The sequence below is a fragment of the Zea mays genome, chromosome 3 (assembly GCF_902167145.1).
Source record: "Zea mays cultivar B73 chromosome 3, Zm-B73-REFERENCE-NAM-5.0, whole genome shotgun sequence".
Taxonomy (NCBI): Eukaryota; Viridiplantae; Streptophyta; class Magnoliopsida; order Poales; family Poaceae; genus Zea; species Zea mays.
Window position 1 is genome coordinate 233,400,853 of NC_050098.1, and position 16,273 is coordinate 233,417,125.

General features: G+C 42.8%; 1 protein-coding gene across 4 annotated transcripts; it reads right to left on the reverse strand.

The window, feature by feature from the left end:
• Nucleotides 1-5,609: 5,609 nt before the first annotated feature.
• IDP798 (Cleavage and polyadenylation specificity factor subunit 2) lies at nucleotides 5,610-14,818 on the reverse strand. 4 transcript variants are annotated; one of them, NR_182144.1, is made up of 20 exons: nucleotides 14,296-14,790; nucleotides 12,844-13,012; nucleotides 12,577-12,673; nucleotides 12,359-12,485; nucleotides 12,167-12,282; nucleotides 11,843-11,937; nucleotides 11,613-11,764; nucleotides 11,259-11,316; nucleotides 11,075-11,182; nucleotides 10,556-10,808; nucleotides 9,757-9,935; nucleotides 9,385-9,480; nucleotides 9,167-9,265; nucleotides 8,631-8,762; nucleotides 8,079-8,123; nucleotides 7,464-7,628; nucleotides 6,761-6,835; nucleotides 6,198-6,302; nucleotides 6,007-6,077; nucleotides 5,610-5,869 (listed from the first exon to the last, which is right to left on the reverse strand). NR_182144.1 is itself a non-coding variant. In XM_035965918.1 (19 exons), exons 1-18 carry the CDS (start codon nucleotides 14,442-14,444, stop codon nucleotides 6,204-6,206), a joined length of 2,214 nt encoding a protein of 737 aa, XP_035821811.1. In that variant the 5' UTR covers nucleotides 14,445-14,818; the 3' UTR covers nucleotides 5,909-6,077; nucleotides 6,198-6,203. The 4 variants fall into 4 exon arrangements, 2 of the variants coding, with proteins under 2 accessions (XP_035821811.1, NP_001151557.2); NR_182145.1 differs by having other exon boundaries at nucleotides 5,679-5,869; nucleotides 6,007-6,302; XM_035965918.1 differs by lacking the exon at nucleotides 5,610-5,869 and having other exon boundaries at nucleotides 5,909-6,077; nucleotides 14,296-14,818.
• Between the last annotated feature and the right edge of the window lie 1,455 nt (nucleotides 14,819-16,273).

The window sequence follows — 16,273 nt, forward strand, 5'->3', positions numbered from 1 at the left end:
CCCAGGGCTCGGACTCCACCTCGACCTCGGACGACAGTCTCCGCCTCGCCCGACCCCAGTGCTCGGACTCAACCTCGACCTCGGAGGAGTCACTGCCTCGCCCGACCTCGGGCTCAGACCGACCACGTCACAGGGGGGGCCATCATTACCCTACCCCTAGCAAGCTCAGGCTACGGGGAACAAGACCGGCGTCCCATCTGGCTCGCCCCGGTAAAACAAGTAATGATGGCACCCCGCGTGCTCCATGACGACGGCGGTTCTCAGCCCCTTACAGAAGCAAGAAGACGTCAGCAAGGACCCGACAGCTCCGACAGCTGTGCTCCCACAGGGCTCAGGCGCTCCTCCGACGGCCACGACATCACATGAACAGGGCAGCAACACCTCTCCAACAGCCACGTCGGCATGTACTTAGGGCTCTGGCTCCTGTCCGCTAGACACGTTAGCACAATGCTACACCCCCCATTGTACACCTGGGCCTTCTCCTTACATCTATAAAAGGAAGGTCCAGGGCCCTCGTACGAGTGGTGGCCGCGCGGGAGGACGGGCCAACGCACAAGGCTCTCGCTCTCTCTCTCTCCCACGCGAACGCTTGTAACCCCCTACTGCAAGTGCATCCGCCCTGGGCGCAGGCCAACACGAGGCCACGATTCCCCTTACTGTTTCCCCCTTGTGTTCCGTCTCGCGCCGACCCATCTGGGCTGGGGCACGCAGCGACAATTCACTCGTCGGTCCAGGGACCCCCCGGGGTCGAAACGCTGACAAACATTGTTTGAAAAAAATACATAAATCATAAGAATAAAATCTAATTGTCATGGTGTAGAATCCAAATATGCTCTATCAAATCATTTTGGAGTTGATCATGCACTGAGCTTGCATGGAGTGCGACCACTTTTGAAGTGCGGCCTCTTGTTGAAGGATGGTTGCAAAGCTCATCAATGCTTGTGAGATAACGATTGTTGCTGTAACAGAGAACTCTATCTCATAGTTATCTATGTGTGCAAACGGAGAACTCGACTATCTCAATTGTCTATGTGTGTACAATGATATATGCACACATGACTACACTGAGTGCCTATTGGGAGGAAGAACGATTTAGGGTTGCGAGGATATGGAATCGAGCCTTGAGCACCCCAAATGACCTCTCCACGTCCTTCAATTTCTGTCTTGGTATACAACAAACATCTTCTAGTTTGAAGTATGTGGGAGCGAAACGGTCTTCATGAACACCGGTCGACGAGAGTATATACCATCACCGAGGTAGTACCTCTGTTTGTACTCGTGGCCATTCACCATGAAGTTCATGTTTGATGCTTCATCCTTAAGCACGTCAATGAACAATGGTGATTGGTTGAACATGTTCATGTCATTGTTTGATCCCGCCACAAAAAAGCATGTAAGATCCACAAGTTATATGAGGCAACTATCTCAAGCATGATGGCTAGGGATTCGATGTCTTGTATTGCGAATTGTCCTCTTCATCTAATAGGATAGTCCCTCCACTTTCAGCGTATGCAATCTATACTCCCTATCTTACCAAGAAATCTTCTTTCCTCCCCCTTAGCTAATAAATGCCTAAGGCTATCAATAGTGGGACGACACATGTGCTACACCTAAAACATGCAATAACACCTCTACATAATAGTTTAAGATATTCTAAGGCAAAACTTTTCCCATTTTGATATATTCATCGATGGAGTCAGCAACACTACTGTACGCAAGTATATGTAGGGCAGTTGTGCACTTCTGGTGCGGGAGAAACCACTGCGGTTGACAGCATCAGTTCGAAAAGTGAAGTAGGGGGGGTGCCCACCTAGCCTCTCCAAGATGTCAAGGAAGAGACTCCTCCACATATGATACCTTCGACAAATGTAGAGTGACAGGCAGACGCACGGGTCAGTGAAGTAGCCTTGCATCAACTGGTCGGGCGGCTTCATGGTTGCGGTTGATGTACTTTTGATGTTGCCTTCTCAACATGGAAGACTCAGGCAAGTTCTACCGCCAGATGCATTATGTCTTCTTGCAGCAACTCACAATGGAGTAAGTTATTGTGATCCTGCTACTGTAAAAAATATGTGCATCATGCTCAATTAGGAGTTTTTTTGGGAAAGTTACGGAAGGAGATCCATCATTTTGCAATAAAAACAACATAAAAACCCTAGATAATTTCGAAATCAGGCCAAGCATCTTAATACATATGCAAAAACATTATTGACCCACCATTGATTACAAGATTTAGCTTTTATGAAACGCTATTGGTTTGGTACGAATAATTACAGTCGTCACTCAAGGAGTGGGAACTGCCATTCTGACCCTTCTTGGGGGATTCCATCCACAAACATAAAATTTATGGTTGATCGATATTGCACGTCATCATTTAGCTATTGTATTTATTTTTATTATTGAGGTCATATGCATTGAACTAACTTCAGAATTGGACACAATATCAAAGATCTTTTAGAAGCACATACTCCTCCGAGGGGTCGATTAGGACGTGGGCATAAAGGTCTTTATGATACAATCAGTAATTAATTTATTATGATTCTTTAGTTATTTATTTTGTATTTGAAATTTTAAGAATTTTGACTCATTCTAAGTATTTCTTATTGTCGAACCATAGCCATAGTCATAGTAATTGCACTTGTTAAAGAAACTAGAAGAATTAGGGAAATGAGTTCAAACGGAAGACAGTCGTGTGGGCGAGGTCATCGGCAGCCGGTCGTGGCCTCGCAGGGCCTAGAGATGCCAATGGATGTGATTTACCCACGTACCCACGGATAAAAAAAACCGTTGGACACGGTTTTGGGTACGAGCCTATACCCGTGGATACGGATACGGGTAGCATTTGATATCTGTGGATATTTTTAAAAGAGGTACGAAAAATCAGTATCCATACCCGAATACCTGAATATCCGTTAAAGTAACCTGACATGTGGGGTCACTAGAGTTTGGAACCACTTCACGGACCACAACCAACCCAACTGCCCAAGTCCCGTACTCCTGTCGCCACAAGCCTAGGTTGATCCAGCGAAGCCCTCGCTCTAGTACCCTCTCTTCGCCGCCCACTCCATCTCTCCCACTCCTACCGCAGTACCGCTACCGGCTACCGGTTGTCGCCGCCGCCACCACCCCAGTCCCCAGTCCCCACCCCCACCCTCCTCGAGACCTCGACGGCCAGCCGCCACCTGGCCAGGCGGCCAAGCGGCCACGACGACCACGGTCTGGCGCTCGACGGTCCCCACGTCGAGCACTGCGTAGCCGCGCAGGACATCGCCAGGACTGCGCAGGGTTTAGGGTTTGATCGATCTTCTCCACGCGACCACGTCGAGCACTGCACAGGACATCACCAGCTCGCCCAATAGATCCAGTTTCTTTGTAGGTTCTTGTAGTTTTTCAGATTCTTATAGGCTTTTCAGATTGGAAATACCATGATCCTGGTTACTTTTATCAACTCAATGACTTACAGCTACCATGGAAACCCCTAGTGGTGGCACTCAACAAGCCTCTACAACTGGTCCTCCTACCATGGTGGTGGAGTCCTCATCAGAGCAAGAGGACATACCTGCTTCGTCAGGATCAAAGAGGAAGCTCAGATCTGATGTGTGGAAGGATTTTGATCAGGTTGAAGTTGATGGAGTAGGGAAGGCTAAATGTAAACATTGCAAGAAGAAACTTTCGGGCATCACAAAAAATGGTACATCACATTTGCACCAACATCTAAAGTCTTGTATTTGGAAACCCCTAGTTGGTGGAAGTTGGAGGGAACTCGTTATCCCACTTTGAGGCTGGTTGCTAGAGACATTTAAGCTATTCCAATCACCACAGTCGCATCTGAACCAACTTTTAGCACAAGTGGCAGGCTTTTAAGTGACTATCGCAGTCGTCTCACTCCTAAAATGGTGGAAGCTTTGATGTGCAGTCAAAGTTGGCTTCGTCACACTCTTCAAGGTGAACTTTTCTTCATTTTTCCAATATGTTATATTTGAAGTATATAGATACTAATGTGCATGTGACTTTATTTTAGGTGCTGGTGATGGAAGATTCAATAGTTTTTGGTCTTGCCTTGAAGATAATGAAGAAGACATGAAAGAAGAATCTTGTGTGTTGGCTGCTGATTCTGAATAACCAGCTGGTCTTTGGTGTTGATTCTTGTGGCTTGTGTGTTTGTAATTTTATCAATTTGAACAATTCAGATTTGATTTTGCTAGACAATTTTATATTGCTCGTTGTATGCCTTAATACATGTATCAAATTTGATTTGCTAGACAAATTCTGTATGGTTGTAAGTTTTATCATATTTAAATTTGTCGGACAAATATGTTATCATATTTGAATTTGCTGGATTTAAATATGTTGTATGTGTAGTGGGCAAATGAATATATCCACGGATATCCGTTACCCGATGTGGATACTATTTTTTATTCGTAGCGGGTAACGGGTACGGGTTCGGATATCGAATATAAGTCGCGGATATGGGTGTCCAGAGACATTATTCGCGGATAGTTTATCTGTTGCCATCCCTAGCAGGGCCATGGTGGTCGGCCGTGCGTTCTAGCCGCTGGCTGTGACTGTGAGGCCAAACTTTGTTGGACATGTATACGTGGATGATTTAATTAGACCAAGACACGACATGGATAAATAGTGGGTCGTGTCATGTCCGCCCGTATGCCGAAGTCTGAGCTCAATCATGGTCCTATTAGTTTCAAATGAGCCGTGTCGGTCAATCGTGTTGTGCCATCGTGTCGTGTGGCCTAAGATCTGTCTCGTAACAGGGCTCGAAAATAACTTATTTTTCCCCTATTTTTGGTTGTTCATTTTCTCCATTTTTTTCTAACAGAACTCAAAAATAGATCTAAAGGGGTGATCGAGTTGGTCATATTTGTATATATGGTAGGCTAGATTAAGACAAGTAAGCTTAGGCCACAAATGGGTCGTGTTCGGTTTGATGGGCCATGCATGCTTAACATCGAGCTAAATAGGCCGACAGTAAATAGGTCATGCTCATGCCACCCTATGCGGTTGTATCCAAGCCAAGCACGACCTATGACATGTCTCGTGTCGGTCCGGGCACCGTACCGTGCCAAAATGATCGTGTCTCGTTTGACCCATATAGTCCGACCCATCTGGTCACCTATACGGACATATTTAGTTCAGCTTTTCTCAAAATCTAGCTGTCATAAGAATCTGCTTATGGAGATAATCTAAGTATCATAGAGATTATGTACGGAGAAAGATAAAATGGTACATAGGGTTTATGGCGTAGAAAGTAACGATTTCCTACTATTGAAACAGTTTGACCAATTCTATGTCTATATTAATTTTAGACGGTTTTGACTAAAACGATTTTTATAAAAACATGCTGAAAAGCTAAGCAGTTTCTGTTGTGCTTCGTAATGCGGTTGTGGTGGCCATATCGCGTAGGTAGATGATTGAAAATTGGATGCATGCCTCGAGGGACGAAAACAATTGGGATCGATCAAGATAACTATTCCATTATGATTTTTACATTTTATTTTGAAAACGGGACTAGTGGAATGACAAAAATGATAAAAACAAACGAAAAAAATCGATAAAAATTAAAATGGAACATAAAAAACAAAAACATAGCCGCATAGAGTATAGGTATTTAAGATATATTGATATCCATTCAAATCTTACGGTCATAGACCAATAATATTCGTATCTGATCTAAATCTAAAAAGAAAATATATCTAATCTAAATCTAAAGAGAAAATATGATACAAGCATTACCCATCTCCGATCTGATTGATTGCACCCCTAGGTGGAAAATAGGTGGACGCTTTGTCGTCGTTGTTTTTGTTCTTCTTTGGATGGATGCATTGTCATCGTTCTTGGACCACTTGGTAGTCAGCTTTGATGTTGATGAAAGAAGGTATCAAGGGGAAGAAGATTTAAAATATGCTCAACCAATTCAAAAAGAGTCAATACGATCAATATAGAACACATGCCCATAATGATGAAGGACGAAACAAGCTTCAGCATACTAACCACGGTCATCCGGAAACTGATGCCAAAACTTTGTCACGGTCATCCCACGCCAAATTTCGGACAACACAAGCCTAAGCTTGTGAAAGGGGAAACAAACAATGTAAAAACAGAAAACACCAGGATAGTCTTACAGTCAACATCTAATCTAATAATTTATAACCAATGTAAATAAAGCCTAAGCTTTGCCGTACGTTGCCTCACAGCAAGTAGAACTGCGAGTACAGAAGCTCCCTGATCTTGTAATAGTCCTCGCAGAGGGGGCCCTCGATGACGATCTGCTGGGACCCTGTGCTGCCCTGCAATATATATAATAATCGCATCACAGACGTATAATACCTTGTTTGGTATCAACAAACTGCATTTTTAGACGTGCGAAATCAAGGTTCAGAGTGGAGTTCTAAAAACTCCAAAAGGCTACAGTTTTAAGCAACATAACTTTCAGAACTAAAAGGATTCTTCAATCCAAACATTTCATATTGCTGCTTGAGGACCAAATTATTTTGCAAACTATGGTATTTCTAGAGCTCCAAAAAAAAGCTTTGCATCCAGAAAGGGCCTAAGTGTGTTAAGCCTCACACCACCGGGCAAGCCATATCAACTATGCTCGTGCAATTTTGTTGGTACAGGTCATAAAAAACTAAGGCATGTATGCATGTAACATAACAAGTTCTAAATCATAGTTCTTGAACTGGAGCATATCAAGTTCTGCCAAAACACGCAAAGGAGTATTGCTACTAAATGATGCGGAAGCTACCTTTAGGATAGAATCACCAACTTTGCGCACCATGATGTATTCGCCACACCGTAAAGCACCTCCGGCAAATTCAACCTGCAACAGCTCTTTCCTTAGCGACTATGTCAATGGTTTCAGTATACACCAACAAAGATTATTTATCCCTGCCTGCTTAATATTATCCAACCAAAAATCATATGCTGCACCTTTCATCAACCAACGCTTGTGCATGCATGTTTTTAAAGATGTCGATGCTTTAAAACTTTTGACTAATAATTCAACCAAAAATACATAGTTTTAGTGTATGCATTATATATTACTTAGATTTATATTCAAAAGTACTTTAATATGGTGTTCATTTTGTATTTATTGATGGCATATTTAAAAAATGGTCAAAGTTCCACTTTAAAGACCGTGCCAAAAAAATTATATGGCCTATTTTATAGGACGGAGTATAGGCTATGTGGAACTAAACAGCATGTGCAGGAAACAAGTGTCATCTAGTATGTCGCAGTATGCTACGGCTAGTGAAAGTTCAAGAACAAATTTCTTCTCAGCATACTTATCACACCTGAATCTCAACATATTTGATCCTCTCACGTTCAACTGAAAAATCCTACTAAATGAAATATTCATCTCCACTCCTAAAACTACAAGTTTGGATAATGGCCATATAGGTCCCAAGGAAGACACAAAGACTCACAATTCAATATAATAAACCTACCTGCCAGCCTTTGTTTTCCAAAAATTGTTTAAAATCAGACAACTTTAGATCACCCACAAGAACAGGCTTATGGGGTGGTGGTGTTGACGATGGGGGAAGCAAAATAAGCTTCTCATCTTCTTTTCCAACTTCTGCATCCACCCAAGCAATTTCATGCTCACCCAACTGCAGATCATGCTAATGTTAGTGGTTTCATAACAATGATTCGTAATCAAGTAAGTGCATATAACAAAGTACAGTGTTTAAAACCTAACCGTTTCAAGGATGAAAAACATGTTACTTGCCTTAAAAGATCTATAGGTATGGACAACTTTTTGGCATGCAAAGCCTTTGAAGTTCAATAATCAATGCAACTGGTTCGATATTATTTAGAGCTAGCAACTGAACATGCAGTAACAATCAATACAAGAAACACTCAAATCAACAAATGCCATATATGGAAGGAATTTTGCAATGAGCATTTTTTTCTATAATAAACCCAATTGGTTTGATCTGAGGGCTAAACTATACAAAAGAGAAGTTAGACCATTGGATTGTCATAACAAGGTTCTTTGGAGCTTGTTAATAACAACAGAAAGAATGAATGATAATGATTTAGGGAAATATAGCTCGTACCTTCTTAGAAATGATGTTACTCATTAACTTCTCCGAAAGTTGTACCTGAGATATATGATATGATAGCACAAACATCACAAAGTTAAGCATATGGAAGGTTGAAGCAATATGCAACATACCAACTGTGCATGATGCGGTTATGTCAGGAACACAGGCTCCTAGGTAATGACACATACACAAGGGTATTATTGCTGCCCACTAGAAGACCATAGTGTTGATAAAAAAAGGGCGTACCCAGTGCCGTAGACTTCCCGCACTGTGCGGGGTCTAGGGAAGTGTATCTTTAAGCGCCAAGCCTTACCCGCATAATATGCAGAGGCTGGGGCTCGAACCCGGGACCTTCCGATTACAGACAGTAGGCTCTACCACTGAATTGCATAACTTAATTAAATTTAAGTGATTAGTACATGACAGGGGTTTGATTTTACCTCATTTGTTCCAACAATCAGATAAGTAGCACATTTAGTATATTATAGGTTGCCTGACCTTCATGACCTCCTAAGCAAAGGTTCTACTCGGTACTTAAAGAGAGTGTGTAGTTAAGATGCTAACCTTATAAGCACATAAGTCTGATGTTACATCAATAGTTTCCTCAATCTGTGGAGCATAAACATGCAAATCTAAATTCTTTGCGCAGTGCATTTTCAAATGTTCAGTTGCTTCAGCTGATCCATGCACCAGGATCTGCAAAAAGTAATGCATGATTCAGCATAAGATAACAACTTTCTATGTACAGGTCAACCATTAACCACAAGGATAACAGTACCAGGCCACTCAAATTTTGTGCCAACTAATCAAACAAGCAGCAGGCACTTTCAATTTAAATAAAGTTTTGCAGTGGCATGTCATCCCAAAAAATGCTTAGAAATGGCATACCCTACCATCTTTGGTGTCAGACTCAGTACCACAGATATTTAAGTAAATGGAATTGAGGAGAATTCAAAAGGTTATCTTTGCCATGGAGAAGTATAACAGTATGTGTGCGCCAAAGAAAGAATATGCTCCAGAAAGTAGCATTCTTTAGTTTAAAGTGTAAAATCTAAACCATGCACGCACAAGAAAGAATATTTCAAATTAAATTCACATACAAGTTTCAGTGGAGCCACGTGAGCAATAATTGATTTTACAGAACGCCCATCAGAGCGACCTTCAAAGTCCATATAAACCAATGAGCATTTCACTTGAACCTGAAAAAATGTTCAGTATACCGGCGCACGTGTAAAATTTCAATCTGTATATAGACATATATCTAGCTCTGCAATTGATGCAGAAACTAATGAAAGAAAACAAGGAGGGAAAAACTTACAGTCATCTCGTTGGAAATGACTTTTGAGGGCGTTGAATCAAGAAGCAGGCGTGCTGAGCCATCATCGATCCTACCATCTAATCCATCTCCAGGGCCCTGAAGAATACATGCTTGTCAGAACCCAAAATAATTCAATTGATGGTCGTCTTATACCGAGTTTCATGTATTTCCAGTTCTGTTCAAAACATCTCAGTTATCACAAAGGAAAACACAGAGTTGGCTAATTTGATCCAATGAAACCACCGTCATCTTCCAGTCAATGCAACTCAGTGTTATGAACAATAACTATATCTGACAGACAGGTAATTTACATATGATCAACTTTAAAGACTCAAGAGGCATGTGGCCACATGGGTGTATAAGCAAACTTACAAGCATCAGAGTATTATCCATTTCTTCTTGTTTCATCATATAATCATCAGGGTTGATGACCTCACCAAAGTCGTCCCATTCAGCAGTGTTTTCAAAGAAGGGAAACATTGGAGCAACACTGGTTAAAGGAGGGACAAATCCATCTATGAGAATATCATTGTTCCCACCAAAATGTGAAGCTGGTAGTGTCACAAAGTAAAGAATGATAGTCAACTATACATAACATGTCACATCAAATAGAAATAAACCTTACAGCATAAGTTTGTAGAAACTAAATGGAACGGCAGAAATGTTAGCATAAGCATTGTCTTGCCTACTTCAATATAGTTATCTATACTACTCTCTATTAAGAACCTAATATGGGCACATGTTGCTACCACGGCTTCACCCTCCCCACGCTCAGCGCGCGCAAAAAATAGTGCAAAGCGAGCACTCTAACTCAAGCCGACTGCTCTAGAAAATTGAGGTTAACTATCAGACCACACATATTTTGATGTTTAGAAATAAACAATAATTATATTTGTAGTCTAGTCATCGTTCCACCCGCTTCCCCACCCCGTTGCAACGCACGGGCATATAACTAGTAATCATGAAGAGTGACATCAAACTTGATCAAGCCATTGTCTGAAGCAAGCAGAAAAAAAGTAGAGCTGAATCAAAGAAACAGCAAGTGTACTCTAGAACTCATTATCGACAGATATGCCATATTTAAGGTTGCATGTAAGTCATTTCAATAAAATATTTTATGGTTGCATGTGTGGTAAGTTATGAGAGAGATTAACATCTAGGCGTGTTATACCATTCACAGATTTTCGAGATGAGCTTGCATCAATGACCATTGGCTCAGAAGCCTTTGTGTTTGATCCATGAGAAGCCTTTAGCTCCTCTTCTTTGACAAGGCTAGCCTTTAGCGATTTCTCTTTTTTTATCCGTTCTTGCTCTTCTTCATAAGCCTTTAGTTCATTACCCACCAAAGGAATCCTCTTGCTCATAGTGACCTTTAAAGCTTTAGGGGGTGGGTCCACTTGGAGCATTCGAGCCAGTGTCCCAAACTGGAGAGCAAATATTTTCTGATCAGGTAGTTGTATAATGATACTCATGCTTGTAAGTGAAAGAACATTAGGATTAAAAGAATGGTAGTTTGATCAAAGTGAGGCTTCATAATCATATTCAATTTGTTTAAGTGTGGGCAAGCACTGTCAGCACTCAAGCAGTCATAATTCGGGAGCTTAAATACTTCCTGTGGCATGTCATTTCAGATTGCTAACTAGTGAGAGCATGTGAAGATTGATGACAAGAGCAACACACAGGAATGTACCTGTCCCTTCTCAGTAAAGAGCACTAGATTTCTTGCTTCATTTGCCATCTCCACAAATATGTCATGAGAAAAGCCAACCTCCAAACTTGCCATGGATGCCAGAACCACCTACTAAATAAGTGTTTAGTTCAAGGTTCCAACAGTATAGTAGAGAAAGAGAAACAGATAATTATGCTACCCTAACCTTTGGAGCATCTCCCAATTTCTCAAGCTCTTCTTTGTTAATTATCAGCGTGACCTTTCTGCGACATTGAACATCAAAGGTTGTTAATAATAGAATCAGATCAGATGGACCACAATTTATTATTGAAAACCTGTTCATTTAATACAAATATCCAAAATCTGAGGGGCAGAATTGGTTAAAAAAGCTAAAAGTACAGGTCAAATGTAGACTTCTAAGTTCTAATAACTGAACAACTCAGATGAGAAAATATAAAACTGTGACTTCATTATATGCATTAAAAGAGGATTTGTAAGTGAACATAGCACAAAAAGAACCAACGAAAGGTTTAGTTAGAACTTATGTTTGAGGTCATACTTTAACAAGAAGGCATTGGCTCTACTGCTTTCAAAAGATTTTGCAATTTGATCACCCATCCATTCAAGAAAACTCTTGACATAATCAACGGTACTTGTCGACACATTTGTCAGGAAGTAGATAGGGTACTGCAATCGCCTTTCATCCCAGTACTGTAACATAACAAGACGATAGCACATTATTGAACTAACAGGAATACAGAGTCCAGCAATAGTGTCAGAGATTTTTACCATATCCAATAACAAAAGAAGTTCCAACACTCTACCAGCCGTGTCAACAGGAAGTAGCACACTTCCACCAGTTGCCAGAACTTTAATTAATGATTCTGCATGAAAGATGATGGCATTAGACGATGGTACAACACCATGGCTAGGATGCATCACATATCTATATAAAAGGTAAAAACCCCATCATTTTGGAGCTCTATAAAAAACAAGAATGAACTTCATCATGAGATGACAAAACTCAGATGCTAGAACTTAGGAATACTGCTTAAACTGCAAAAGTCTAAAGAAACAGAATAATAAAAGCAGATACAGTGCCAAGTAATGTACCAATGAAATCTTGATCCTGCTTTTTTCTATAGCCTTGGTTGTTCAAAGCATTGTAAGCATCAGTTATCAGAACAGCTGGCCGCACGAAAGATCCAAGAACGGTGCCATTCAAATGCCTGGGAAAATACAACAATTTTGGTATTTTATGCCTAAAACACTAAATTAATTCTGAAAAAAAAGAGAAAAACTAACCTCTCTTTCCGATGGTTGAAGTCAACAGCATACACAACATCCTCCCCATCTTTTGTAATCTTCCAAACTGTCCCCCCCAAAAGATGCCCAGCCACATGTGGAGCAATAACAACTCCTTCACCTTTATCTATCAAAAGATATTATGTGAGCAGATGCAGTGTAGCATGCTAAAACAATGTATATCATTGTTAAGGTACAATCATCATGACCTTACTGACCATTCAGAAGGTAATTTTGTGAGTACTTCAGTCTCACAACATTTTGGAATGCAGCATCAACATCATCTAGAGTAAACAAGTCAAAGTCTGAAACTTGCTGCAAAAGAAAGATTAACAGGTAAGGGTACACTGAACAAATATAGACTACAAAGTGAAGTCCAGTTTTCTTTAGCATATTGGGAGGGAGGGAAGGAGACTATATGGCATTTTAAAGGAGTGGTTGAAAAGTGTACGCCCTAGGAAAATATCAAGCACCATGACGCTTACCCATCGAGACAGGAAATGGTCATACATGGTCAAAAGGCCAAGCCTAAACACGGGTTCTGTTGCATAAACTGGTGCAGACAGCCCAAGGTGTTTCATAGCGTAAGGCAAAGCTCCTAGATGCATCATGTCAGGATGTGACAAAAGAACAGCATCTACAGTTGGTGCAACCCTGAAAAATGTACAGTGCCTATTAGTGTAAGTGAAAACTAACAATCAATTTGCTACGACGATAAATAGCATATTGACACCAATGACATGTATGCATCTGCAGTGATGGGAAGTATCTCCTTTACTCAAGTACTCAACTGCTGAGTGTAGATTTTGGAAAGAAAAATGGAGTGCATCCTTGCATCTATAAGATGTATTACAACAAATGGCGGGAAAATGAATGGTGAAAGGATAAATCAGCGACAAGGCAATGCACTGTGATTGGCATGGTGTTACACAAAGAGGCCAAAGTTTGGACATAAGGAGCTACATGGTTTTACAGCGTCAGATAGACTTATTTCCATCCTCTTACAAGAAACAACAGATATGAGCAAGTGCGTCGATTACACTAGACTACACCTTAGGCATAGAAGATGTGGCACAATAGCCATTCACACATACATAAATTGAAACAAGATGGAGACTACACCTTTGGATGGACATGGATTTGTGAACATTCACCCTACAACACGCACACATAAATGTGCAAGCACATCAGTCAATCATTGAAACAAGATGGAGATAGCATAGGTTGCAGCACAAAAAAAACTAGGACTGTAGAAACCACGAGCTACTCTCCATCTACTAGTCACGCAGAGGCACCAATCATCAGCCAGAATTTAGACAACTCCCTTAGTCCCTTGATTAATGCAACTGAACAAATCGATGTTGCGCATTGCATTGGGCCAGTCGCCAATCCATCTGAGCACAGCGCCAACTAAACTCCCGACACACCGCCAGAGGTCATGGTTTTTAAAGCAGTATGGCGAGACAAGGCGTTGGAGTGTGCCTAGGCGAGGTAGGCGAGCAAGGCACCTAGGCGTTGGACCACTGCCCAGACACATAGGCGACTCCTTTAAAACAGTACCAGAGGTAATTCGTCGAAAAGGTGTATTCCCTCTGTCCACAAAAGAATGCAACTATGGGACATATGTGAATCAACTAGTTTAACTTTGACCAAGTTTACAACGAATAGTATTAACATTTATGTCTTTAACTAAGTTTATTATGAAAACATACTTCTAAATCGATTTAATGCTACTTATTTTGTGCCACAATTGTTTGTAATTTTTATGTAATTATGGTCAAAGTTCAATTTGTGACTCCTCGAAAAGGGAGAATTGCCTTCTTTTGTGGACGGAAGGAGTACTAAAATGTGCGCCGGGCGCAGGAGCCACTTCCACACTAGTAACTCAATCGACTACAAGCTAAGCTGACAAGTCACGAGAGAAAGAAGATGTGTACTTTGCGAGGGGTTGAAGTTGCGAGGTATCGCAGAGGTCGGTCCATCCGCAGTCGAGGAGGAAGCGGAAACCATCGACGGCGAGTAGGTAGCACAGGGGGCCCTCCCCGTACGCCCCGCTGAGAGGCGTCACCTGCACCGAAGTCCCCATCTGATCTTATAACCCCTTCGGCGGCAGCGGCGGCGGTTCCGACGCCCGGTGGTCAATCTGCGCTTTGTCCCGTCCTTCAGCCTCGACCGAGCGAGCAGAGGCCGCGGCGCTCGAGCGAGAGAAGAGGAGAGAATGGGAGGCACGGGTGCCGACCCAACGAGAGTGTAGGGCCGCGAGGCGGGGGTGGAGGAGGGCCTCCAGCCGGAGGATGAAGGAGGGCGGCGGACCGCCGAGCCGGAGGACGGAGGAAGGAGGCGCGGGCTGACGGAGGCCAACAAGCGAGGCGATTTTTTCCACTTCTCCCTCCCTCCGTTGTTAGGAGGGAATCGCGGGCCGAAAGCGCGCCGTTTGGGCCGTAGGTTTGAGACTGTGTTCCATAGATAGCGTAAATTAGAAAAATCGAAACTATATATGACAATATTATTTGTATAGTACAGTTTAAAATAGATGATGAAATGAGAGATCTACTCAACCAGTCTGTTTGATGTGGTATTCAGACCTAGAATTCTAAATTGGCAGGCGAGACTCCATATGGCTCCCACTCTACAAATTGCTGCTCCACTCCACAACTTTATATGGAGTAGACTCTATGTAAAGTTGTAGCTACCTGAAATGACTACTTTGACATTTTTGCCATTGGTTACATTTTTATGCAGTAGGAACAAAGTTTAGATCTCTATCAAAATTAGCAAATTCTTTGCCCTTACTTGTATGCTACATATAAAATTGTTCGGACTGCAAGTTTGTGAAGAACTAAAATATTAAGAACGTGGCTCCCTAAGAACTCATCAATTATGTTAAAATTAGTGATTGACTTGGGTTACTGAATAATTTTGGATGAACTTTTTTTTACATTAGTCCATGTCTATCGATGTCTATGCATGAGATTTTCGAGTGTGCATGATCGTGGGAGCCACGGAGGGCATTAGGTCATCTCCGGTTGATCCTTTGTTCCATCACGTATATCATCCTCTATTTCAAACTTTACTCTACAAGCAGTGTCAAACAACGTCGTCTACAGTGTTGTGTCCCCTATTTTACACGATCCACTAAAGACAACCTTATGGATTGCAAATAAGCTCACCGACTAGGTGATTCAGGTAGGTGGTGAGGCTACACATGTGTCGGCGTTTCGAGACAGGGGGGTCCCTAAGCCGACGAGTGAGTGTGCTGCGTGCCCCAGCCCAGATGGGTCGAGCGCGTGGGCGAGCGCGAAGGGGGGAGAGGCGAGGCGGCCGGAGCCGAGCGTGAGAGAGGTGGAAGTCCCGCGGCCTTCGTGTTCGTCCCGCGCCCAGGTCAGGTGCGCTTGCAGTAGGGGGGTTACAAGCGTCCACGCGGGTGAGGGAAGCGAGCGGTCCCAAGAGAGCGCCTGTCCCGTCCTCGGTCCCGCGCGGCCAACCTTCTCTGAGAAGGCCCTGGTCCTTCCTTTTATAGTCGTAAGGAGAGGATCCAGGTGTACAATGGGGATGTAGCAGAGTGCTACGTGTCTAGCGGAGGGAGAGCTAGCGCCCTAGGTACATGCCAATGTGGCAGCCGGAGAGATCTGGGCACCCTGCTGGCGTGATGTCGTGGCTGTCGGAGGTGCGGCGGAGCCTGGCGGAGGGACAGCTGTTGGAGCGGTCGAGTCCCTGCTGACGTCGTCCTGCTTCCGTAAGAGAGCTGGGGGCCGCCGTCGTCATGGAGCTTGTGGAGCGCCATCATTGCCTCTCTGGCGGAGCTGGCCGGATGAGACGCCGGTCTTGTTCTCCGTGACCCGAGTCGATTCGGGGTGGGATGATGATGGCGCCTACTGTTGACGTGGCGGTCTGTGCCCTAGGTAGGGCGACGTG